General features: G+C 38.0%; 1 protein-coding gene across 5 annotated transcripts; it reads left to right on the forward strand.

The window, feature by feature from the left end:
* The first annotated feature begins 21,441 nt into the window (after positions 1 to 21,441).
* Positions 21,442 to 25,301, forward strand: LOC145614795 (uncharacterized). 5 transcript variants are annotated; one of them, XM_081669858.1, is made up of 7 exons: positions 21,442 to 21,719; positions 21,805 to 21,965; positions 23,213 to 23,310; positions 23,477 to 23,635; positions 24,282 to 24,400; positions 24,637 to 24,693; positions 25,085 to 25,301. In XM_081669858.1, the coding sequence occupies exons 3-6, from the start codon at positions 23,254 to 23,256 to the stop codon at positions 24,650 to 24,652; spliced, it is 351 nt and encodes a 116-aa protein (XP_081525984.1). In that variant the 5' UTR covers positions 21,442 to 21,719; positions 21,805 to 21,965; positions 23,213 to 23,253; the 3' UTR covers positions 24,653 to 24,693; positions 25,085 to 25,301. The 5 variants fall into 5 exon arrangements, 4 of the variants coding, with proteins under 4 accessions (XP_081525984.1, XP_081525985.1, XP_081525986.1 ...); XM_081669859.1 differs by having other exon boundaries at positions 23,217 to 23,310; XR_014107159.1 differs by lacking the exon at positions 23,477 to 23,635 and having other exon boundaries at positions 21,445 to 21,719; positions 23,213 to 23,323.
* Positions 25,302 to 25,870: the final 569 nt, after the last annotated feature.

The raw sequence follows: 25,870 nt of genomic DNA on the forward strand, positions 1-25,870 counted from the left end.
GGGGAGCAGTTTGTGGAGCAGTCTATTCCCCGTCACCAGACTCGAGTAAGTAGCTTCACATATCTTGTCTTTATATTTGCTTATAGTTGTTACTGACTTAGTTACTCTGACAGTTTTCTCGCGAGGTGGTGACAGCTATGGCTAGGTGCATAGACGCCTTTCGCAGCCAGCTTGTGAGGTTGCGGAACCGTGCTACCTGTCGTAGCAACGATGCTGAGGAGGTATTATTTCTTGCATTTGGCATCTTTGTCTTGTTTTTTATTTGCATTTGCTAACTTTGATTTACTTTTGCAGGGGCAGCCTATTCCTTCTCCACGCACTCGGTCGAGACCCGAGCCTAGGAGAGAGACTACTAGGTTCGACTCGAGGCATCGTCGGACTACTTCCGGTGGTTGGGGTGGTCGTTATGAGGCCGCCGCTGTAGAGGACTCGACGCATCTCCTGAGGACGTTCCGACTGGGCCTACCGGCCGAGGTGAGATGGGTGGTGGGACGTACGAGTTTGGCTCGTCGTCGCAGCAGCCTTTGCAGCCTCAGCCTCTTTCTGTCGGGTACCAGGGTGAGGTTAGGTGGCCTGGCCCTGAGTTGCAGTTTGTGCCGCCTGGTGGTTCAGGGGACGGTGATGGTCATACTCCACGGAGTAGGACTTTCTTTGATGCTTTCGGTGTCCCACACGACTTGCGACCTCCGGCACCATAGTTGTACCACTATTTTTATTTATTTTGACTTTGTAGGACCTTGTCTATTTTTATTTACATGACTTATGTATTAGACACTCTGTATATATATGCACTTATTATTTATTAAACACTTTATCTCTTATTTTATTTATTATTTTTTATTGTGCGTGTGAGTGTGTGAGAAAGTGTAATTTTTGCGCAAAATTTTTTGTCATTTTTAATATTAGTGGAGGGTACCGACTCTCTCCCCCAAAAAGAAAAATGAAAAAAAGAAGGGACAAAAGTATAATTTATTAAAAATAAGCCTAAAATTAATTAAGCTTAAATAAAAAATAATAATAATAATAAAAATAAAAATAATAATAATAATAATAATGATAATAATAATAATAATAATAATAATAATAATAATAATAAGGGTAAAAAAGGTGTATGGATAAGAAAGGGGAAAATAATAAGTCAAGTCAAAGTCGAATTCGAGCAAGTAAAAACACGGTTTCCAACGCGTAACAGCTGTCGCTGCTAAGAAAATACTGGCGCCACGTAATTAGACCTGTCGCCACGCGACAGCCTTTATCGCCACGCGACAGACTTGTCGCTTGGCGACAGAGTCACTTTTTTTATTTCTCACAGGAGTTGAATTCTGTCGTGAAGAAAGCTTATAAATAGCCCCCGAATCCTTAGTTTTCTGCATAATTCACTAGTAGAATAAACAAAATGGCAAGCGGTTCAAACCCCCTAATGGCAAGCGGTTTTGAACCGCTTGCTTTTGGGGGGCTTGCCATTGGCCATTCAAATGGCAAGCGGTTCAGAACCGCTTGCCATTTGAAGAGAATGGGCAGCGGTTTTGGCGCCAAACCGCTGCCCATTAGGGCTATAAAAAATAAAAAAAAAATTAATTTTTTTTTTTTGTTTTTTTTGCTAAAATTGATACACAAACAAAATATATATAAGAACAATAATATTTTTATTAATTAATTGATGTGATTACATTTTCATAAAAAAAAAATTACAAAAATTTATACAAGTAAATAATTTTTTTTTTTTTTGCAGTATATACAAGTAAATAAATTAATACAAGATATCTTAAAAAAAATAAATAAATAAAAATACGAAGAACTCTTGTTCTACCACCGTCCATGCGCACCACCACCACCACCGTCCACGTGCACCACCACCACCTCCAGATCGCAGACCACACCAGCAGCAGCAACATACCACGCACCAGTAGCAGCACCATGCCACGCACGAGCAGCAGCACCACCACAATCCACCAGATCCCAGCCACTTCGCCCACCACGACCCCCACCAAAACCCCCACCCAAACCAAATCGGCCTGAAACAAACCGATTTAACCACACATCACCATAAAATTAAAAAAAAACTTTAAAAAACAAATAAAAAATAAAAAAAAGGAGCATACCATGAATTCCTCCAAACCCTCAAAATTGGCTTGAAATTTGGGTTTTATGGGTCAAATTCGACCATGAAAACTCTAGATCTAGAGTTTTTATGGTCGAATTTGACCTAGAAAACTCGAAGACCCACACGCACCACCACCGGACTTCAAGGTTACTCGTCGCCGTCGTCCTTCAAGGGAACGCACCACCACCGCACCTTGAGTTCGTGAGGGAGGACGAAAGAGAAGGAGATGAGAGATGAAAGAGAAGGAGATGACAAAAGAAAGAGAAGGAGATGGAGAAAGGAAAGAGGACGACGGGAAAAATGAGGGGAAAAGGGAGGAGAGAGAGATCGAATGGAGGGTGTGAGATAGAGGATTTGAGGGGAGGGGAGAGAGAATGGAGGGCGTGAGATAGAGGAGGAGAGAGAGAATCGTGGGAGGGGAGGGGAGGGGAGGAGAGAGAGCTTGAGTATTGAGGGGCTAAGGGGAGTAGAGAATAGATGGGCCTTTAATCTTTTAGGGTTTTTTAACAAATGGCAAGCGGTTCACGGTTCAAACCGCTTGCCATTTACAATTTGGCAAGCGGTTCACCCAAAACCGCTTGCCATTTACAATTTGGCAAGCGGTTCACCCCAAACCGCTTGCCATTTATAATTTGGGAAGCGAAATTCCAAAACCGCTTGCCATTAGGGGGTTTGAACCGCTTGCCATTTTGTTTATTCTACTAGTGATTTAACCAGTTTATTAATTAATTAATTAACTAGTAATCATGCCTTTAGCTAAAAGAACCTTTTGTGGATACATGAATGAGTGGTGTCGTCTTTTAACTTCTAAAGAGAAAAAAGAATTAGATACTTTCCATATGGGGGTATGTATGGTGTAAAGGGGGTGAGTCTTGACATGGACTTTATTTACTCTGCCATAGACTATTGGGATATTAATACTCACTGTTTTAGATTTTTCCATGATGAAATATGCCCTTGACCGGAAGAATTTGGAGCCATTATAGGCTATTATTCCACAGATCTTGCGGTAATGCCTAGAGTAAGTGATTATTATTATAAAGATTTCGAATGCTTCTTTGATCTAAGGGGTATGGGTTTAAAAAATATAGTGCATGGCAATGTAGTTGATTTGACAGAATTTGCACATTATTATTATGACAATCCTAACCCTGGATTTCATGTCTATAAGAGAAGAGCTTTCCTCTTTTGCATGTTTAGCCAACTTCTTTTAATTAGTGGTAAAGATAATGAAGGCCAAGCAATAATAATATTTGTTATAGAACAAGTTGAATCCGGGAGAAACCCAATGCCGCTAATTGTTGGAGAGACCATGCTGTGGTTAGATGCATTGAGAAAGAATCCAAAAGCACCTTTTCGAGGTTCTCCAATTTTATTACAGGTATAAATAATACTATTCTTAATTACAAAGAACTAAAAATATTTTTACACTGTAATACTAATCAAATGTATGTTTTGTAGATATGGCTCATGGAGAGGTTAAAATTTATTAATCCTCCTGATGATATACACAAATACACTCCCAATTGCATAGTCCGGCGAAAGCAACGATTCTTGAAGATAGGTCGCCGTGAATGGAGCAAGGTGTTTGCTGCTGGTGATTTTACCATAAACTAGGTCATCCCTTGGCGGAGGATTGAGAAGATGGTTGGTTGTAATAGCCAAGCATACTGTCGTCTCCCGAGCTTATCAAAATTGACTTTTTATTTCCCTTGTAGAGTTAAGAGACAATATGGTCTTGCACAAACCATCCCTACAGGTAATCTCCGCCGTCCTTATGAATTTCCTGTGTCACAAGAAGTTGAGCGTTTTGACAAATATTGGAGTGGTAGGCCCTTATGGGAGGTGATTACCCACAGGGTTCCACCTTGTTTGTCAAATAATGTAAAGCAGTGGCTTGATGGAAAATTTCAGAAATCCCAAGTCAAGGTTGAGAAGACCGATGTGAAGGATCGTCTAGGTGACAAAAAGGTCCCTGCTAAGGAACGCCTAGGGGAAAGGAGTGAATTCAAAACTCCTATTATGCCTAGAAAGAAAAGTTCTAAAAAAGACAAAGGAAAAAGGAAGGTTGACTCTACGGAAAAGAAAGCTTGGGTAGAGAAGAAACACGGGGTTTTAGCGGAAGGGGAAACTATCTATACTAAAATAGAGTGTAGATCTTCTAATGGATGTCTCTTAGCAAAGGTTATGGATGAAGAGGAAGAGAATGCGGACAAGAATTGGAAAAGAATTAAGAAAGAGAAAAAAGATTAGAGCATTACTTTTCCTTTGATTTATTAGACAATGTTAATTTGTTTTAGTTAATTTTTAAGCTTTTATTTCATCAATAATGTAATTTCTTTATTAATTAATAAAATTTCAGCTTTTATTTAAATTAACTTTACAATTAAAGCAATGAAAACAATTACAACATTTATTTTTCGGAGAATTAATTCGAGTACGGAAGTCGAATAAATTTCCAGAATACACAAAATTTGCCCAGACACTCGCAGAAACCTGGCGCTGCCATCTGAATTATTGTCGCTGTCAAATTGGCTCTGTCGCCTGGCGACAGAGTCCTTCTTCTGGCGCTAGTGTTGAAATTTTGCGAACATGTATTTTTTATCTATGGGATACAGAATTTTGAAAAATTAAAGTGGCCGCACCCTGTCGGGGTTGCCTACGTATCCTTTGTTTAAGGAATCAGGCCAAACGTAGCTCTCTTGAGTGTTTTACTCAAGTAATTATGGGTAGTATTTCTTAAGTTGGTCAAGATTTGTCATGTTTGAAAATTCGTTACCATCCATGTCAGTTAACTTAGCCGCGCCTCCTGACAGGATTGTTTTAACAATGTATGGTCCGGACCAATTAGGCCTAAATTTGCCTCTTGGGTCCAAAACATTTTTCCTTAATGCTTTCAATACCAAGTCCCCAACCTTGATATTTCTAGTTTTGACCTTCCTATTGAAATGTCTAGCCATGCGGGTTTGATAGCATTGGGTATGATGTAGAGCCTCTAGTCGTTTTTCATCAAGTAGAATTAACTCTTCATACCGTGCTCTAGTCCATTCGACTTCATCAAGTTTACTTTCTAACGCTATGCGTAGAGAAGGTATTTCTAACTCTACAGGTTGTACGACATCCATTCCATATACTAGGTTGAATGGCGTATTTCCTGTTGATGTTCGGATTGACGTGCGATAACCCCACAGTGCGAAGTGAAGTTTGTCAGGCCAATCCTTATAATTTTCAGTCATTTTTTCAATAATTGTCTTTAAATTTTTATTAGCGGCCTCAACTGCTCCATTTGCTTGAGGTCTATAAGGGGAAGAATGATGATGTTGAATACTATACTTTTGTAGCAATTCTTCACATTCGGCTTGAAAGTGAGTTCCATTGTCACTTATCATTTCATGTGGGACTCCATATCGACAAATTATGTTTCTTTTGATAAAGAGTGCTACATGTTTGGCGGTGAGTTTAGCATATGATTGTGCTTCTACCCACTTTGTGAAGTAATCTATTGCGACTAAGATGTATTCATGACCTCCTGTTCCGGGAGGTGTGATTTTTCCAATTATGTCTATTCCCCATGTAGAGAAAGACCACGGTGAAGTATATGTGTAGAGGAGAGATGGTGGGACATGTTGCAAATTTGCATAAATTTGGCATTTGGGACATCTTTTTACATATTGATGACAATCCTTATTCATGGTAGTCCAATAATACCCTTCTCGCATTATCTTTTGGACTAGCATTTTGCCATTAACATGTGTTCCACATATCCCTTAATGGACTACTCTCATAGCTCTTTGAGCATCCTTTTTGCCTACACACAATAAAGCTCGACCTTTAGGTACCCTTTTGTGTAATTCATTTCCTATGAGTACAAACTGGGAAGCTAAAAGCCTTAGTGCTCTTTTTGCTCTTTTGTCAGCATGAGGAGGATATTCTCCTTTGGTGACATAATTTAGTATATCTATAAACCATGGTTCTTCTTCATGTTCTTCCTCTTGAATCACTTCATCGTCTTCTATAGCTTGAATGTATGCTGGTTTATGCCTTTATTCTATGGTTAAAGGCATTTGCTCAATTTCCTTAGGAATCCTAACCATTGAGGCTAGTCTTGCCAAGGCATCGGCAAATTGGTTTTCCTCACTAGGTAGATAAGTGTATTCCACCTTTTCCAACTGATCAGTGAGGGTTTCCAAATATGTTTGATAGGGGGCTAAGCTTTCACTCCTAACCTTCCATCTCTTTGAGATTTGATTAATGATTAATGAAGAATCTCCAAATATCCGGAGTTTCTTTACTCCTAAGGCTAAAGCAGTTTCGAGGCCTACCACGCATGCTTCATATTCGGCTGCATTATTGGTAACGTCGAAATCTAACTTAATGGATATAGGAACATGCTCTTCTTTGGGTGATACTAGTAAGACTCCTACGCCGCATCCCTTTTGGTTTGAGGCTCCATTAAAATATAAAGTCCATGTATCATCCTCTGTCATCATTAAACTTTCATCTGGGAATTCATTCTCTTCCAAGGGTGTCAAATCTTCTATTGGGAAATCTGCCAGAAAATCCGAGACCACTGACCCTTTGATTGCCTTTTGAGGCATGAACCTTATATCAAATTGGGCCAAATTCACTATCCACCTTAAGATACGCCCGTTAAGTGTAGATCTTTCGAATAGGTATTTAAGAGGACCCATTCGTGAGACTACGTAAACGGTAAGTACAAGCATGTAATGTCTTAACTTAGTTGTGGCCCACACCAATGCGAGGCACAACTTTTCCAATGGTGTATAACGTGTCTCATACTCGAGCATTTTCTTACTTAGGTAGTAAATAGCATTTTCTTTATTTTCTACCTCTTGTGCAAGCATGGCTCCCATTGTTTCTTTTGTGACGGTCAAGTATAACCTTAGGGGTATTCCAGGGAGTGCTGGAGCTAATACGGGAGGATTCGAGAGATAGGCTTTGATCTTTTCAAAGGCTTTTTGGCACTCATCGTCCCATATAATTGGTACATTCTTCTTAAGTTTCTTGAATATTGGTTCACATATTGTGGTTAGCTTGGATATGAACCTACTTATGTATTGCAACCGGCCAATGAATCCCCGAATTTGCTTTTTGGTTTTGGGCGGTGGCATGGACATGATCGCTTTGACTTTGGTGGGGTCTATCTCTATTCCTCTAGAGCTTATGACATATCCCAAGAGTTTTCCTGAGGTAACTCCGAAAGCACATTTGGAAGGGTTTAACCTCATGTTATATTTCCTTAGCCTTTTAAAGAACTTTTTTAAGGCTATTGGGTGTCCTGGGCGGTCTTTGGATTTTACGATCATGTCATCCACATAAACCTCCACTTCTTTATGCATCATGTCGTGGAGTAGGGCAGTCGCTGCTCGTTGGTAAGTAGCACCCGCGTTTTTCAACCCGAATGGCATTACCGTGTAGCAGTAAGTACCCCAAGGTGTTATGAACGTTGTCTTTTCCATGTCTTCTTTAGCCATAAGGATTTGATTGTATCCCGTGTACCCATCCATAAACAAGAGAAGCGCATGATTTGCTGTATTATCTACCAAAATATCGATGTGTGGTAAAGGGAAGTCGTCCTTTGGACTTGCCTTATTTAGATCTCGATAGTCGACACACATTCGAACTCTACCATCTTTTTTCGGAACCGGGACGACATTGGCGACCCATTCGGGGTATTTAGATACCCTAATAAAACCTGCAGTTATTTGTTTTTGCACTTCTTCTTTTATTTTAAGAGCTACGTCGGGTTTCATTCGACGTAACTTTTGTTTTACAGGTTTCATTCCTGGAATTAATGGTATTGTGTGTTGAGCTATCTCTCTATTAATACCTGGCATATCTTCGTATGACCAAGCGAATACATCAATAAATTCCTTAAGTAGATTAATTAAATCGGTTCTTTCATCTTTACTTAGTGTTAGTCCGATTTTAACTTCTCTTTTAATGGTTGGATCTTTTGAGATATCAACCGTTTCTGTATCCTCAATTATTAGCGTTTTGTTTTCAAGTGTTTCCATTACTTTAATTATTTCTTTGTCATTTTCATCATTAGTTAAGCAATGCTCGTCATCTTTAGATAAGGAAAAACAAGAGGAATACGGGGAAGAAGACATATTATTGAATTCAGAAATCATTACATCGAATAAAGAGATGTCCGTTGGGACTTGACTGCTAACTATCTTAGGAGTAGAAATAGAAGGTGAGGATGCTACAACTAAAGGTTTGGAAGATTCGATAGGGGAAGACTCTGACTCAGACTCTGACTCAGACTATTCTTCGAACATTGGCCCTTGTCCTATAGTTACTGAAATCTTCCTTCCATTTGTAGTGGTTATCTTCACCGTTTTGCGCCATCCACGCTCTTGATCTTCTATTGGAGTGATGAATTTCGAGGGATCAAAGCTTTCACTTTGGAGGACCGTTTGAATGAGCGAAGAGTTATCTTCCACGTAGCTTGGCTCATTCTTTTCTCTTCCAAAGAGAAGTCCCATGACATTAAAGTCAAAGCAGGGGGGCGCTTTCTCCTTATAAATGGGAGCTGGGATCTCGTCTAGGAAATAACAATCCAAAAAGATCTCGAACCCAGGTTGTCTTATGCCATTTACAACGAAAGGTTTAGGAAATTCATGACAAGGATAATCCTCTCCCTCTCTTATAAATTGTCAATTTAAGGTGAGAGGATATTGATACATGGGTATTTCCCTCTTTTGTGCACGAGCGTTCCTCCGTGCTCTCGATTTTTCCTGGGCCCGTTTAAGGTCTTCGCGAGTTGGTTCAAAACCAAGTCCGAAAGTATCCAATTTAGGGAGGTCAGGTAATCCCATATGTTTAGCTATTCCTTTCTTCTTTCCTAGAGTCATTCCAGGAAAGTGTCCCTGTTTTCTTAGAATATCATTAGTTACCATGTTTGAGTGGAGGTCATAATGAAGAGGGGTCCTTTCATCTTCCTCTATTAAGGAGACCTCTTCGCTAAAGCCCCACAAATCTTCATCATTTTCATCGTGCTCTACATTGATTAATGGATTTTCCACCGTTTTGATTCTCATGGATAAAGCATCGATGGTGATTGGAATTCCTCCAACTATGGCTTTCACTTGTTGATGAAGAGATGAAGGGACGGCCTTTAGATCATGAAGCCAAGGGCGTCCCAATAGCAAGTTAAAAGATGCCTTAATATCCACTACTTGGAATGTGGTGGCATGTTCAATTGCACCTGCCGTTATGTTCATGGTGATTGTTCCTAATGCTTGACGGCGTGAGTTATCATAAGCTCTTATCCCTTGAGTTGATGGGGATAAATCCTCATCTCTTATTCCTAACATTCTTGCGGTTCTAAGCGGGCAAACATTAATTGCTGAACCATTATCCACAAGAGTCATAGGAACGTTCATCCTTTTACATATTACTGTGAGGTTTAGAGCTTTATTGTGTTTGTCACCTTCCGGTGGTAAATCCTTATCCGAAAAGGTGACCAAGTCGATTGGACTTGGAAGATCACTCGTGAGGAAGTTAGCAAGTCCCTCAGGAGTGGTGTCCGAATCTATGCCTACTTTAGCCAAGGCATCCATGACTGCAATTCTATGCTCTCGGGATGTGGCTAAGAGCTTCCATATGTTCATTTCAACCTTAGTCTTTTTTAGTTGTTTGACAACATCGTTGTCTTCTATGATAGGCATGGGAATTTGCTGGATAGTGGGCATAGGTTGTGTTAAAATGGGAGGTTGCATTCTCCCGGACCTGGTGAGGACATCTATGGGCGAATCTTCCTCGTCCCAAATGTCACTTACTGGGTATATTGTTGATAGAGGAGTTTCTTCGATATCTTTGAGGTAGACATCCTCATCATCACTGTCCCACACTCCATTGATCGTAGCATCTTGTGGAAGTTGAACCAGTTTCTTTTCATCAATCAAACGTTGAACCAAATCTTTGAACTTGAAGTAGTTCTCTATTGTATGTCCCCCTGATTGATGGTATGAACAATAGTATTTGTTCATCCTTTTTAGTGACTCAAATGGTCTCGGTTCGAGAGGTTGAATTTTACCATTCTCGGAGAGCATTTTGAACATATTAGCGTATGACGTCCCGATTGGAGTATAACATTTGTTATTTTTCCTGGGAGTGTCAATTACTTGGAGAGAAAAGGGTTTCTTCTCTTTGGGTGGAGGTCTACTCTTGAGTAACTCATTTTTCTCTCTTAAAGCCTCATAAGTTTGGAACAACAACTTGTACATTTCTGACAGTATTAGTGTTAACACATAAACGTCTTGCTTAGTTGCAGGTTCTTGGTCATGAGATTCAAGAGCATCTTCGAAGATTTCTTCTTCAACGGTCTCGATAGGCTCTATGAGGCTAGATGGGTCTACTTGATTGTCTTCGTCAGAAATAGCCAAGGAATCCGACAGCGGTGCGGTGTTGATGCTTGGCTTCTTGCTTGCAGGGGGCAATGGAAGCTTGTTACTATCGATCAAGTCTTGAATGGCTTCCTTTAGCCTCCAACAATTTTCCGTGGGATGGCCCCTGCCTTGGTGATATTTACAATGTGCATTTGGGTTCTAGCTAGCCGTTCTCCTTTCGACAGGTGGGTCCCCAAATGGTCCAATGGGAGTTATAAGACCTTTTGCATGTAAGCGGTCAAATGCGGTGTCATAAATCATACCAATAGGAGTATAGTTCTTCCTAAATGGTTTTTTTTGTCCTTGATTGTTATTCATTGCTAGGACTTCATTTAGATTAAAGGTGCTAACATTGTTTGAGTGGGTGGATTTGGATGAAGAAGGATTGTCATTCTTCTTATTTTTCCAGCCACTATTTGAGTTGTTGTTAACAGCTTTTTGTTTAGCGAGGTCATCTTCAATATTAATACCAATATCATAGACAGCCTTAAAGGTATTTAGATTTCTTTGGTACCTAAGATGTTTAGAATATTTTTCTTGGAGGTTCTTAATGAACATCCTGACAGATTCTTTTTCACTAGGTACTTCAACCATTTTTGCAGTAGTTTCCCTCCATTTATTAAAGAAGGAGGTGAAACCTTCATTTTCTTTTTGCTTTAGAATTTCTAATTCTCTATGATCAGTTTCAATTTGTATATTGCATTTATATCTTTCAATGAAAGCACTTACAATAGACTCCCAACTAGAGGTCTTTTCTTTATCAAGTGAAAAGTACCACTGTTGACATACAGCTTCTAAAGACAAAGAAAATACAGAATGAAATGCTTTCTTATCTATCCCCTTAATATTCATTATAGTTTCAAATGCTCTTAAATGAAAATAAGGGTTATCCATAGCCTTAAATTTAGGGATGTCATTGGGATTGAACTTCTGTAGGAGAAGGTCCTTATCCACCGAGACCCCTTGTGAGCTAATCCCTTGGAATCTAAAGTCGTTGGACAGCTTGTCCAAGCTTTCCTGGACTAGGTCCATTTGTTTCTGTCTTGCAGGGTCACTTATTTGCATAGATAAGTTTTGTAATGTCTCAGCCAAGTTGGCTACCCGTCCCTTAACCTCATTAAGTTCTTCTTGACTAGCCATTATCTTCTTAGCTTTCCTTTTCCTACTAACCGGTTTATCAAAAAGTAAGACTTGCACAAAGGTATTGTCCTTGATCAAACGCCCTTCCTTTCTTGTCCACGCGCTGTAAGTTAAACCATATTTGTTTTAATACTCGACTCTAATTGACTTGACTTTATGATTTAAAATTCAAAAAAAATGGGGTATATACTTTAAGGGAAAATTTAATGAAGTTTTAAAATTGGAGGATTAATATCCGACTTACCCCCCTAAAAAAAATGACGGAAAACACGCATACAAGACTCTCTAGACATGGTCATAATGTGACAAACATGTTATGTGTGTGCTTTATGAATGTGTGTGAGTGACATGCTTTGACTCTTAGTGTATGACCATTGGACTTTAAGTGCCTAGACTCAATTAAAGACTTAAACAATAAATTGATAAACTGATTAGTAGACTGTTAATTAGACTCGTCGTGATGACTCGAGCAAGAAAAACTGGACTGTCGCTAAAACAACAGGACTGTCGTCACTGTTTAAAGCCTGTCGCCAGACGACAAAATTGTCGCCAGGCGACAGACACTAAACTGCAGCGCCACAGTCCAAATTTCTGTGCCATTGCTGGAACATCAATCTGGACTGTTTCCAGTAATTTTACTCTAAGTGGACATGCCTAAAGTCGTACTAAGTCAAATTGATTAATTTATTAGCCTTTAATTAATTCAACATTAATTAATTAGACAAAGTCCTTTTAGTCATTAGTCAATTTATTTAGTCTTAATCACAAGTCAAACAAACGGTTAACACATATATAATATGCACAAGCAAGGATGCACAAGTAGTTCACATAGTCACAATATGATGCAATGAGTTTGCAACCTAACCATGGCTCTAGTTCTCTAAAGTTCAAGGATATGGGTTAAGTCAAAAAGGTCCATGGTTATGAATCCGTATGCATTGCACATAAGCCTACCGTGAGGGTTGGTGCGGATGGACGGGACCCCGCGAGTTCGTGATGAAATCGAACTCGACTCCATGGTTTGGTGGATTCACAAACTTTGCACGTACCCGTTATTTGCACATGATATTGGATTATTCAATTAGGCAGGTGAAGCAGGAACCCCCAGAGGGTTATATCCATATGTAGAACACATATGGGTTCAGAAAAGTGAGAAAAGGACTCAATCAATAAGTAAAATCAAGCCAACAATGCTAGAAATGGTCAAAGCAAGAAGGCAGACCCCTAGCTCGGTACTGGAAGAACTTGGCGCCAGACTACAGGGACTGTCGCCGCAAAAAAGCCTCTGTCGCCAGGCGACAGAAACTTTTTACGGGCGACAAGCCCTGTTTTCTAGACGCTAGTTCCTACATGCCTTGGCAAGTTTCTGTGTTCTTAGGATTTCCCAGATTTCGCATCGTTTTTTCGATTCTAGTCATGAAAGATATTTCTCAAATTTCCTACGTGTAAAATTCCTAGGTATTGACTCATGGGGCTCTCCCATGAGAACCTTTTAATGCATGAAAATAATGTTAATCAAATCACGCACATGAAATACTTAGAATTTTTCGAGTCTCATCCGCTCATTCTAAATAATTGCCAAAATAAATTTCAGGAATATAAATAGAAATCCTCCCCAGTGGAGTCGCCAAAAACTGTAGGGAATATTTCAAGCATTATGATCCCAAACTTGAACCCCACTGTGATCATACACAAAAGTATGGTGGCGTTCCAAAGGGAAAGAAAAGAGAGCAAAAGAGTCGCCAACAAAATTTAGGAACTTGTAAACCCAAAAGACAATCCAAAAGGACCATCAACTCCATAAGGTCTTGAACCAAATAGGGTCCGGGGATGAGGGTACGAATCCAATCTACAAAAGAAAGGACTCGCCCTATAAAATAGGCCTCTACTTTGTTCTGCTCGTATTCATGTGCACTTTTCGAATAACATACAAACATTATATTGAACCTAACCTGTTTAATCTATGTTGGTTAGTTGAATATTAATGCACAAATAAACTATTATTGGCGATCACTTGAGTTAAAATCACATTAGCCTAAACAAAATTAATAATTATCTTATTAAGCGTGGTTTCAAGTACAAATTCCCTTTAACAATCATAAAAGGTGTAATCAAGCAATAACAATATAAAATATATCAAGCAACATAATAATAAATCAATAACAATAATGACGATAATAGCATGATAAGGCATAATAAAGCTTAAATATAATAGCAAGATCCTAGGCATGATACTAACAAGATTAATAACAACTCCTAGCATGTCACTAAACAATAAAGATCAAAGCCTTAAACCTAACATGGTACTAACATGCTAACATGATATTACAATATTAGAAACGATTGAAGGCATCCTAAACATGATACTAGAAAGCATTAAAAACATCCTAACATGATACTAGGAATCATAAAACAATAATAAGCATGCTTTCTACATTGTTAATAAAATAGGGAGTAAGCTAATCTACTTACTTTGAAGCCTCGTACCTCTTTCTAATAACAAAATACACAAGTTAGTAAACTTCAATGAAAATCAATAAAGAATAATTAAAGAATCAAATTGAAATCAAATTAAATAAAGTTTTGACTAGATTTGGACCAAACCCTCAGAAAATATCAACCTTGCACGTCTAGGGCGAAGGCAACTTCGAACTTGGCTAAGAGACTCTAAGTCTTGTGAATGCGGAATTGTATTTGAAAGGTTGGTTTAGAAAGAGAGAGAGAAAAATAAGAATTAAGTAATTCTTGATGAGAGTTGATAGAGAGAATTGATTGGGAAAATTGATGAAAGTTGATGAATGAAAACAGAGATTCTGGACCCTATTTATAAGGAAAATATTCTGAAAAAATACAGAATTTGATAAGGAATAAAACTACACGTTGTCGCGAAGAATCGACTCTGTCGCGAGGCGACAGACTTGTCGTTTGGCGACAACCTGTATTAGCGCGTTTTCTCCACGCGGAATCCGATCTTTAATCAACTTGATCTACGGAATTTGTACAGAAGATAAAATACGTATTTTTAAGATAATAATAATAATGTTTTATTCCAAATAAAAGTCTATTTTAAAATAAATAATTATTAAATCTAATAATATTAGAATTAAAAAGAACCTTCTAGAAACTTCTAGAAAATTATAATTAATCCTAATGATTTTAGGAATAATAATTAATATTGGGCCCTCCTCTAGATCATTGGGCCGTATGTAAATAATTAACCGGGCCCAGTTTAGTATTTTGGCCATAACTTCCTCAATATTCATCGGTACTGGGCTTATAATATATCGTTAGAAAGGTCTCTTCGAGCCCTATCCAACTACACTATTATTGGACCTTAATTATGGACTAAACTAAACTGGTTTGGCTATTTTAAAATAAATAAAGTTATTTTCAAAAACAGAGAGAAGAGAATTTTAATAAAACTAAACCGCAACACTTGACTTTCAACCACTTTCACCTCATTCGATTATGGTTCGACGTGAAAGGCATTCATCACTGGGTTTGGTTTTGGGGAGACACAAATGGGTGTCTACAGTTTCTCTTTTTTGAATAAGTCGTATTTTTTTTCGTATGTTTGTGTTTTAAGAGCGAGCCTAGCATGCGTTTGTACGGCTCAAGCGACTAGAGAGGCTGTTTTGAGAGTTAACCTAACGTGGTAAAGGGTATAGTGGAGCTTTCGGGGATCAGCCCCCAGCAGGCGGCTCTTCGAGATCTATCGAGTCAGTCTACATTGTTAGCTTTCCTTCGTGGGTTGCTGGAGTTTGGGTGGGATTCCATCAACACTTTCCACTTCCCATGGGGAGAGATGATAGTTACCCCTTTCGATTTTCTATGATCACGGGTTTTCCTTTCGGAGGTGAGCCTGTGATTATGGAGACCGTAAAGGGGTCAGACGAGAGATTACGCGACCTTGTGGGGGACCGTCTTGCGACGGCTCTTCATATGTACGCGCAGTCTTGTCCGTACTCGGTTCTTACTGACGAACTGTCGGCTAACGAGGTTGATCGGCAATGTACACCTGAGCAGCTGGCTCGGATATACGTTTCTCACGTTCTTTCCGTCACTATCTTGACTGATCGGGGAGAGCGTTTCGCTATCGGGTTACTTATTCGCCTTAGTGATTTGGGGGAAGTAGGTAACCTGAGTTGGGCGGAGGTGTCGTATTCCCATATGCTTACAGCTATGGGCAAGGCAACCTGGATGATGGATTCTGCGGTAGCTACTAAGGTGCCTTGGATCTCCATTTCGTGGCACGGTCGTATCCTCGAGGTGCGTATTTGTCTTAATCTTTTTATCTTTAATCATCATTTTTGCCTTTTTAATCTTATTGTTTTCTCTCGTTTCTTTTAGGCTCGGGGATACTCGTACCTAACTTTCTTAGCCCCCAGGATACTTGGGGCGGCTCGTTTTCCTATTGACCACAGTCTGGTCATGATTAGGAAGATACGAGCAACTTCAGCAGGCGACTTTCGCTAGAGGATTCTTTTGGCGACTCGTGCGTCGGTGAGTATTTTAACATTGCACACGTTTAAATATATGTATCTTTTTTTAAATGATTTTCTCATGTGGTTGTATTTTGTAGATCGATCTCCGCCCGAGGAGTTTGATCGTCGGGGTCCCTGAGGCTGTCCAGTCAGGCATGGTTCGCTGCCATTTCCCGTCCCTTTATCAGGGACTCTCTGTGCTCTAGAGGACAGACGCTTGGTTTTTAGGCGAGCATGTTCTCTGGAAGTCTTCATCCGAGGAGCCTTTGGTTCCTGCGGATACATCGATTCGGATGTTGCGTCGAGACGTACTGGCTATTGTAATACCCCTAAATCTCCCTCTACGGAAATACTAGTATAATACGTAAAATTAAACCGTAGAGATAGAGTTAGGCGTATTACCGCCGCGCGATTACGCAAGACTACTCAAACTTACTAAATAAAACCAATACTTTGCAGCGAAAACTTCAATACTCTTCTTTATTTAATAGTAGACCAAAATAGTAACCATTGTCATGAGTACTCAACATAAATAAAAAGACCAACATTTCCTAATCTAGGTGAAACCATCCCGGGACTCCAAATGCTCAATCATTGACTCCACCTGAAATTAGTCAACACTGCTTACCATTACGGTAAACAGGGCAAACCAAAACAAATAAGAAGTACAGGTTAGCAAAATATGCTAAGTACGATAAGTGCAAGATAATTAAACTCAATTTATTTGCAAACATGCTTTTGAAACCAATTCCATCCATTCCAATATTTAAACCCATAGTTCCAACTCATAATTCCAAAGCCAATTTCAATAACCAATATCAATATTCAATAAAACCAATTCCAATAATTTTAAAACAATTCCTCTCCCAAGTGTGCACACCCCCAAGCTAGTCTCCTTAGGTTACAAGGCTATTCCTTAGGAAAGATCCGGTCATACAAAGTCCAAGTCCTTATCAATAAACCAAATCTGCATAGTGGGATTACTAACATGTTTATAAAGCATTAATTCAATAATAATTCAATGATTCAATAAATTCTTTTTAAATCCAATAATTCCAACCTTAATAATAATAATTCAAACTCCTTTTTATTAAATACAAAATGCTTCCAAAATCAAACCTTTTAAACATGAATAATAATTTAATTAATCAAAACATGTTATAAAAATTTATACTCCAATTTAATTATAAAAACCAATTATTTAACATACTTTTATTTCATAAATATTCAATTTAATTTAATTCAATCATCATTCAAACATTCTTATTCAAACCAATCTCTTCAAGTTATCTAACCACCTAACATACCTTAATCATTGCTTAGCAAAACAAACCAAAATAACCTAGATCTTGATCGAACACACCCTACAAATTAATATAACCTTAATTAATATAAGGGTAACAAATAATCACAATAATTAAATTAAAAACCCCCAACTATATGTACATGAACCTTTTAAATTAATTTCTCATAAACATCATTAAAAATCTGATTAATATAATAAAAACTACTCATAATAATTTTTACAAATCCCCCATAATAATTATAATTAATTGAATAAGAGAAGAGAAGAAGAAAAGATAAGAAACCAAGAAGAGGAGAAGAGAGGAGGTGGCGGCAAGGGGCTGTCGGCAGAAGCAGGTGGTGCCGGAGGTGGTGGTGCACGGTGGAGGTGGTGCGCAAGGAAGAAAAAGAAAAAGAAATAAGAAAAGAATTTGAGAGAGAAATAAGAGAGAATTTTGAGAATTAGAGTGAGTGTTTGATCATGAATTGAAGGCGAATTTATAGGCTAGTGTAAGCATGAATTATGGTAGGAAAGTGTAGGAAGAATTATGGAAATTTGGGTTTATGGGATTACTTGGAGAAGTGAATAAAAGAATTATGGAAGGTTTTGATATTAAGGTGATAGTGTATAATTTAATATGGAAGGTATGTTTGTCATGAAAAATAACATGGCAATTGGAATTACTTGGGGAATAATTAAGTGGAATAAAAAGCAAAAAAAAATATGATGATCAAATATTAAGAAGATGGAGAAATAGAATTAAGGAAAATAAGAGATTTTGGGAGATAAATAAAAAATGCAATTTTTACCAAAAAAAATTCCCCCAAAATAATTCAAGAGGGCCAAAAATCTTGAGTTTTCCATAGCTCAGATTATCGGATTCCCTTAGTAGTATTTAGGAAGATTTTCTCTCGGTTTAAGGAATAAAAATAATTGTGTAAATAATTTAGAATAATTAATTAAATTATTAAATTAATTAAATACCAATTATTCACCAATAAATAACTAAAAAAAAAAAAAACAAAAATCAGATTTTCCATACATGAAAAATCTGAATTTCCTACCTAAATAAATGGGAATGTTCCGCCATTTAATATAATTAATAAAATAATAATTTACTTTAATTAAAATATCCGAAATATGTAAACACTCTGGTTTTTAAAATAAGATTAATGGATAATAAATCTTATCCAAAATAATGATTGGTTTTCAAAATACTTTTGGCGCCAAAATTCAAATATCATTTTGGCTCCAAATAATAAATTTACTAAAATCCCTTTTTATAAAATAATTCCTAATTAATTAATTAGAAAATAGGTATGAAAATATGGGGTACAGTCTACCTCCCTTACAATAAGTTTCGACCCGAAACTTAGCCAAAAGAAACGAAAATCATTTTTGAAATTATTGGTTCATGCACATCCTAACTTGACTCAAGACTCTAATCAAACTCAAATAAGACTCGAAAAGTAGACACGCGAAACTCTTTCGCCCTCTACCCCCCTTAAAAGGAGTTACGCCCCCGTAACTCGACCACTAACCGTAGGCAAACAGCTCTGGGTAACGTTTCCTCATATCAGCCTCAGCTTCCCATGTAGCCTCCTCAGTTTTTAGATTTGACCACAACACTTTCACAATACTCACTTCCTTGTTCCTTGTGCTCCGAACTTTAGAGTCAAGAATCTTTACTGGTCTTTCCTCGTAAGTCAAATTCTCATCCATCTCAATGGTTTCTGGTTGTAACACACGTGTCACAATAGGAACATACTTTCGAATTTGGCTTACATGGAACACATTGTGAACCCTTTCTAGCTCGTAAGGTAGATCCATCTTATAAGCCACATTTCCCACTTTCTAGATGATCTCACGAGGCCCTATGTAATTTGGCTTAGTTTCCCCTTCTTCTCAAACCTCATCACACCTTTCATGGGTGAAATATTCAACAAAACCTACTCTCCTACTTCATATTCCTCTTCCCTCCTTTTCAAATCAGCATAAATTTTTTCTCAATCTTGGGAAGCCTTAATCTTTTCTTGGATCAACTTGACCTGCTTCACCATATCCTCAATCATCTCTGGTTCAATTAGCATAGTCACACTTATATCACTCCAACAAACTGGGCTTCTACACTTCCGACCATACAAAGCTTCAAACGGTGCCATTCCAATACTTTCATGGTAACTGTTGTTGTAAGCAAAATCTATCAAATCTAAGTGGTCTTCCCAAGACCCTTGATACTCTATCACACAAGCTCTTAACATGTCCTCCAATGTCTGAATCGTTTTTTCTATTTGATCATCTGTCGCAGGATGAAATGTTGTGCTCATTAACAACTTAGTTTCCATCGCCTTTTGCAAAATTTGCCAAAAGTTAGACAATAATCTTGAGTCTCTATCTGAAATGATATCCGTGGGTGCCCCATGGTACTACACTACAAACTTCACATAAACTCTTCCCAATTGATCCATAGTCTAAGTACTTCTAATGGGTATGAATGCTGCTGACTTTTATAACCTATCCACTATTACCCAAATAGTGTCATTCCTTGCCTTGGTCTTTGGCAGCTCTCCCACAAAATCCATAGAAATCGAATCCCATTTCCACTTGGGCACCTCCAAGGATTAGACCTTTCCTTGAGGCCTACGATGCTCAATCTTCACTTTCTGACGTGTCAAGAACTTAGTCACAAATTCAGCCACTTCTCTCTTCATATTAGGCCACCAAAAAGTCTTCTTCATGTCCTTATACAACTTATCCCCTCCAGGATGCATTGAATAATTAGAATTATGGGCTTCTTCCATCAATCTTTGTTTTAGATCCCCACGATTATGCGGTATACACCATCTTCCCTTAAAACAAATACTTCCCTAATCACCAATGGTGAAATCCAACACTTGTCCTCCATCAATCTTCTTCTTAATTGCCTTTACATTCTTGTCTTCCAATTGACTTTCCCTTATCTCATCATAAATGGATGGTTGAATCACCAAGGCATTCAACATCCTAGTCACTTCACCATGCTCCATTACTTCCAAGTTCAACTTCTGAAATTCCACACACAACTGATCTGTTATTACCATCACATTCACCGTATGTTCTAACTTCCTAATCAAAGCATCTGCCACTACATTAGCCTTTCCTTCATGATATCGAATATCTAATGTATAATAACTCATATACTCCAAACATCGTCTCTGCCTCTCATTCAAAAGCTTTTGGGTGAAAATGTACTTCAAACTCTTATGGTCCGTGAAAATCCTACAAGTCACCCCATACAAGTAATGTCTCCAAATCTTCAAGGCAAACACTATCGAGGCTAACTCCAAATCATGGGTTGGGTAATTCCCCTCGTGAACCTTCAACTGCCTCGAAGCATACGCAATCACTCTTCGACTTTGCATCAAAACACATCCTAGTCCAAACCTCGATGCATCTTTATACACTTTATACAAATCACTTCCATCCGGCAAAGCTAGCATAGGTGCTGTGGTTAACCTCTCTTTCAAAATCTTAAATGCCTCCTCACACTCTTGAGTTCATGAGAACTTATGCTCCTTTTTCATCAAACTTGTCATGGGCTTTGCAATTCTTTAAAAATCTTTCACAAAACTTCTATAATAGCATGCCAAACCTAAGAAACTCCTTATCCGACACATTCTTTGGGGTTGGCCAATCACTCACAGCTCGAATCTTGCTCAGGTCCACTGCAACTTCGTCCTTGGAATTCACATGGCCCAAAAATGCTACTTTCTCACTAGTAGAAAAATACAAAAAGGCACTACTCAATGGCCACCGGTTTTCGAAAACCGGTGGCTTAAAAAGTGGGCGGGATTATATATATTTAAATTACCACCGGTTCAAGCCGAACCGGTGGCATAAATGGTAAAGGCCACCGGTGGCATAAATGGTAAAGGCCACCGGTTTTGAACTGGTGGTTTTGTTAAAAAAAAAACGCGCCTCATCTCTATTATATTAGCTTAGCCTTCCTCTCTTCTCGTACTCTCTCCTTTGTTTTCTCTCTCTTCTTGATTTCCCCGTCTCCTCTCTCTTCTCTCTGCTCAAACCCTCCTTTCTCACTCTTCACTTGCCTCCTCTTGCTCCATCTACCGCCGCTCCATCTACCGCCACTCCAATCTTTCTTTTTTTCACTTCTCTCTTGGCAGCATTACTGGGGAATTTAGGATTTGAGGATGACGGCGGTGGTGAATGTTGTTGCCACCATCGTAATTGACGGTCTATTTATTTACCGGTGCCAGATCTTTGCAGATGTGGTGGAATTCTTCACGAAGGTATGTGCTCTTCGATTTGAGATTTAGGGTTTCTGATTTTTATTTACTTTTTTTGTGAATAATGATGAACAATTGAAATGAATAGGGCGTTTGATTGAATTAGTTGGGGTTATGTTGTGATGAGGTTGATGAACATGTTGTTCTCTTCACGGCGCCAAGGCTATTATGGTGACGTTGGTCCCGATCCGCCAGCCCACTCCATCTCTCTATCTCTTCTCGAGTCCTCTGCTTAAATCCGAGAATAAGGTACTTGTATTTGTAATTTTTTCGATTGTTTTCGATTTCTTTTTTTTATTTTGCTGAATTGTGTTTTTAGGGTTAGGATCTGGTTCAGATTGGGCTTCAATTTACTGAAATTCTGATTTTTTTTTTTGGTTTGAATTGATTTGGAATTGATTAGTTTGTTGTGTTAATGTGTGATAGACATGTTTCGATTTTTTATGGCATTTTTCTGGGTGTTTTTTGAGTGTTTAGTGGGTTTTTTTGGGGTATTTACAGCTGATAATATGAATTTTTATCTTGATTTCGATTTCATTGAGTTATAAGGTTATATTTTGGATTTTGTGATGTGGTTGCTGTGTTTGGGTTTGAGTTTGTATGTGCTGTTTGATTTTGAGTTCGATTTTGTCCCTCTTGTTAGCTAATAATAGTTTGAGTCTGTTATCATTGATCTAATTAACACTGTAAGCTCCTTTTTCTACGAATTACACTGATTTTATTTAATTATTTACTTATTTTTTTTCTGGTTGTTATGTTGTATAATCAAGCCTAGAATTAGTATATATATATATATAGCTTTGGTACCATTAATTATTGTTGCGTTTTGTGGTGGATTTCAAGTATTAATTGTACTATAATGTTCACGAATTTGCGCTGCTCTATTTGCTATAGTTGTTCAGTGGGTTTACAGCCTCATTTGGTCATGATTTAGTTTGTTTTTGTGCCTATTATGGTATAGCATCATGTTAGATATATCTCTAAGTTAAATTATCATGTTTTGGGTAAGTTTCGATATGATTATGAGCCTAAACCTAAGCAAAAGTGCTGTTGTCAGGTTAATTAGTGAACTATGTGAATTGAATGGTTTTAACTGATTTATTTCATAATTTTTATGCCTAATCTTGTGCCTATCATGACCTATTATGTTTTTAGAGTATGTATGTTAATGGGTTAAGGTTGATTATGGATTTAAGGTTGGTTGTAAGCAATTTTGTTATGCAATATGCTGCTGTAATCTTACTAGGGGCTGCTATTTTTTAGCATGTTAAAGACATGAATTTAAGCCATAATTCTAATCACTAGGTGTTCACAACCCATAATTTGGTTTTATTTTTGAAGTATAATCATTTAATTTTTATTTGCAAGTGTTCAAGATGCATGATGAAAGTATTGTAGAATGAGGATCCAATTTGAGCTTGAATATCAGTTGCATTCATCCTTATTACTTGTTAAAGTATTGCTCAGGCTGATTACTTGTTTGTTTGCTTGGACAGCCAGGTTGGTTCTTGCTTTGGGGGCTAAACCAAAGCTCGACATGATACCAAGGGCTGTAGAATATGCTCTGCCATTTTCCACTTTTGAGGATGCATGTGTAAGTATTTGAGGTATTAAATTGATTGCTTTATTTGTTAGGTGTTTGTACGAATTATCCAGATTATTGCATTTAAGTGCTTATCTGTCTTCTTTCTGATATGCGTTCCCGTCTCTTAATAAGGGCTTATGATACTAGTTATGTTATTTTCTTCTAAATGGTTCAGGTTCCTCCGGCATCTGCTAGTGCTGTGGCTTTTTCAATGGGGCTGTTCAGTGAGAGAGGAAGCTTTGGGCCAGGAAAACATCGGGCTTTTGCTGTTAGCACCGAAAGTCGTGCAAGTGACTTATTGTTGAGGTTCTTTGATACCTGCCAAAGCTATAAGGTGGGTGTTTGAAGCATAATTGATTGGTTGTTAATCTTGTTATGTATGAATTCTTTCTTTGGAAGATGTTATTTTGTGTTGAACATACATGGATTTTTTTTAGTAATCTCATATGAGGAATTCCTCAGTATGCTGTTCCTCAAATTGGTTTGATTTCCTTGTCTTAGCATGTCACTTAAATATTTGTCCATGTCACCTAATGATTTAGCATGATAACCATCTTGAATATACTAAAGATGCAATCCTTGTAAATAGAAGCCATATTTTTTTTGTTTTATAATCTGCATAAGTTTGTTTGTAAAAAGAAGCCATATCTCTTCTTCTTCTTCTTCTTTTTTTCTTTACTTTGGCTGGTTGAAGGGGATGTCTGAAATGATAATTGACATTTTAGTATCTTGGTACTCACTTTAATTCGAACTTAAGAGGAGGTCAATGCCTTCATTTGAGAGCTAGGCATGTGAAGGGACACAAAAAGAGATTAGGAAAGGTAGGCGAGTGATTGTGAATCGAAATTGTTTTTGTTTTTATTGAATCAGGTGTGCTTTATTCAGAGAAGTTATTTTCTCATTTTGAGCTCCTTATACTCAACTGAAACTTTTTGTCACCCATTTTAATTGAAAAAGTTATTTTGCATCTGGTATCTCAGGTTTTGAAGTCTTGGCTTTTCCTTGCAATCAATTTCTCAAGCAAGAACCCGGGACAAGTGAAGATGCTGCAAATTTTGCTTGTACCAGATTTAGTGCTGAATATCCCATTTTTCAGAAGGTAAGTTCGTATTTTTTTTGCTGGAATTTTGATTTTTGTGGAATGTATACTTGTCCTCATTGAGCATTCCTTAGTTTATAATTAATTTTGTGCAGATTGGTATTGATGTATGTGTGGCCTATTGTATGCTAAGTAGTAATATACCTTTAACACATGTCTGTTATGGATTTCTTTTGAAGTATTCTTTTCTTTTTTTTTGCCTCTATTTGTGTGACAACTTGCTTTTGTTATGGCAGGAAGCATCATTGCTAGACATAACTAATCAAGCTTGTGGTCTTTTTAATCCGACTGAGGTACATGGACTTGTAGTTCTCCCTTTGTTGCATTCATCCTTATATTTTTTCATTTTCTATGGTTGTTTTCTTGTGAATGATGCATTGAATACTAGAACTATAAGTGGCATTAGATGTAGGTGGCCTGGCAAGGCTGCAGCTACTGCTGCCCTGTAGAGGCTGCAGGGTGCCATGGCAAGGCTGCAGCCCTGCCGAGGCTGCTGCTGCAGGTGGCCTAGCAAGGCTGCAGCTGCTGCTGCCCTGCCGAGGCTACTGCTGCAGGTGGCCTAGCAAGGAACTTTGATCCTCTTGTATTAAAAAATTGTCTTATTCTATTTGTTAAGATTCGCGTTTTTAAATAATATAAGCTTCATTAACTAATCTCAATTTCTATTGCTTTCTTGATTTGCAGGTTCCAGAATTTCATCTAAGAAGTTCAATTTGTTTTACTAAGATATGGGGCTGCTTTTGTGTTGGTGTTCTGCTTCTGTGCTGCTCCTTATGTGTTGCTGTTCTACACTTCTGCTACTGTGTAGCTGCATATGTTTGTAACCTTGTAATTTATTTTAATTTTTAGACAAAAATTGTAATATTGCATCATTTTTTAAATGAAAATATGTAAGTTTATACATATGTTAGTGTTTATTTATCAATTTAAGTGAAAAAAATGCAAAAAAAAAAAAAAATTATTATTTTTTTAGCCATTATTGGCACCGGTTTTGAACAGGAATCGGTGCCAATAACCCCTTTAAAAAAACCCGGGAATGGTTATTGGGCTTGTTTTTGCCACCGGTTTTGAACCGGTGGCTTTTTAGAGGAGTATTGCCACCCCCCAAATGCCCAACGGTTCAAAACCGGTGGCAAAGGGGAGTTTTGAACCGGTGTCCTTTTGGGTTTTTCTACTAGTGTCTCAAACTAAAACTCACACTTAGACAACTAAGCATACAACTGATGCTCCCTTAAACATGATAACACTTGTCTCAAATGCTCCTTATGTTGGGGTTTGATTAGTCTGACTCACCGCGGAAGAAAACCCGAGCCAAGACCATACTCGTAATAATTAAAACCATAAAGCATAATTAACTTAACAACAAGATTAGGAAAGTGTTTATACCTTTGGCGCGTGCTTCGCCCACCACGAGGGGCTTTTACTTCGAAAGCTCAAGTCTCGTTTGCATGAGGACCTCCAACGAAGTCC

This window comes from Chenopodium album, chromosome 25 (assembly GCF_948465745.1).
Source record: "Chenopodium album chromosome 25, dcCheAlbu1.1, whole genome shotgun sequence".
Taxonomy (NCBI): domain Eukaryota; kingdom Viridiplantae; phylum Streptophyta; class Magnoliopsida; order Caryophyllales; family Amaranthaceae; genus Chenopodium; species Chenopodium album.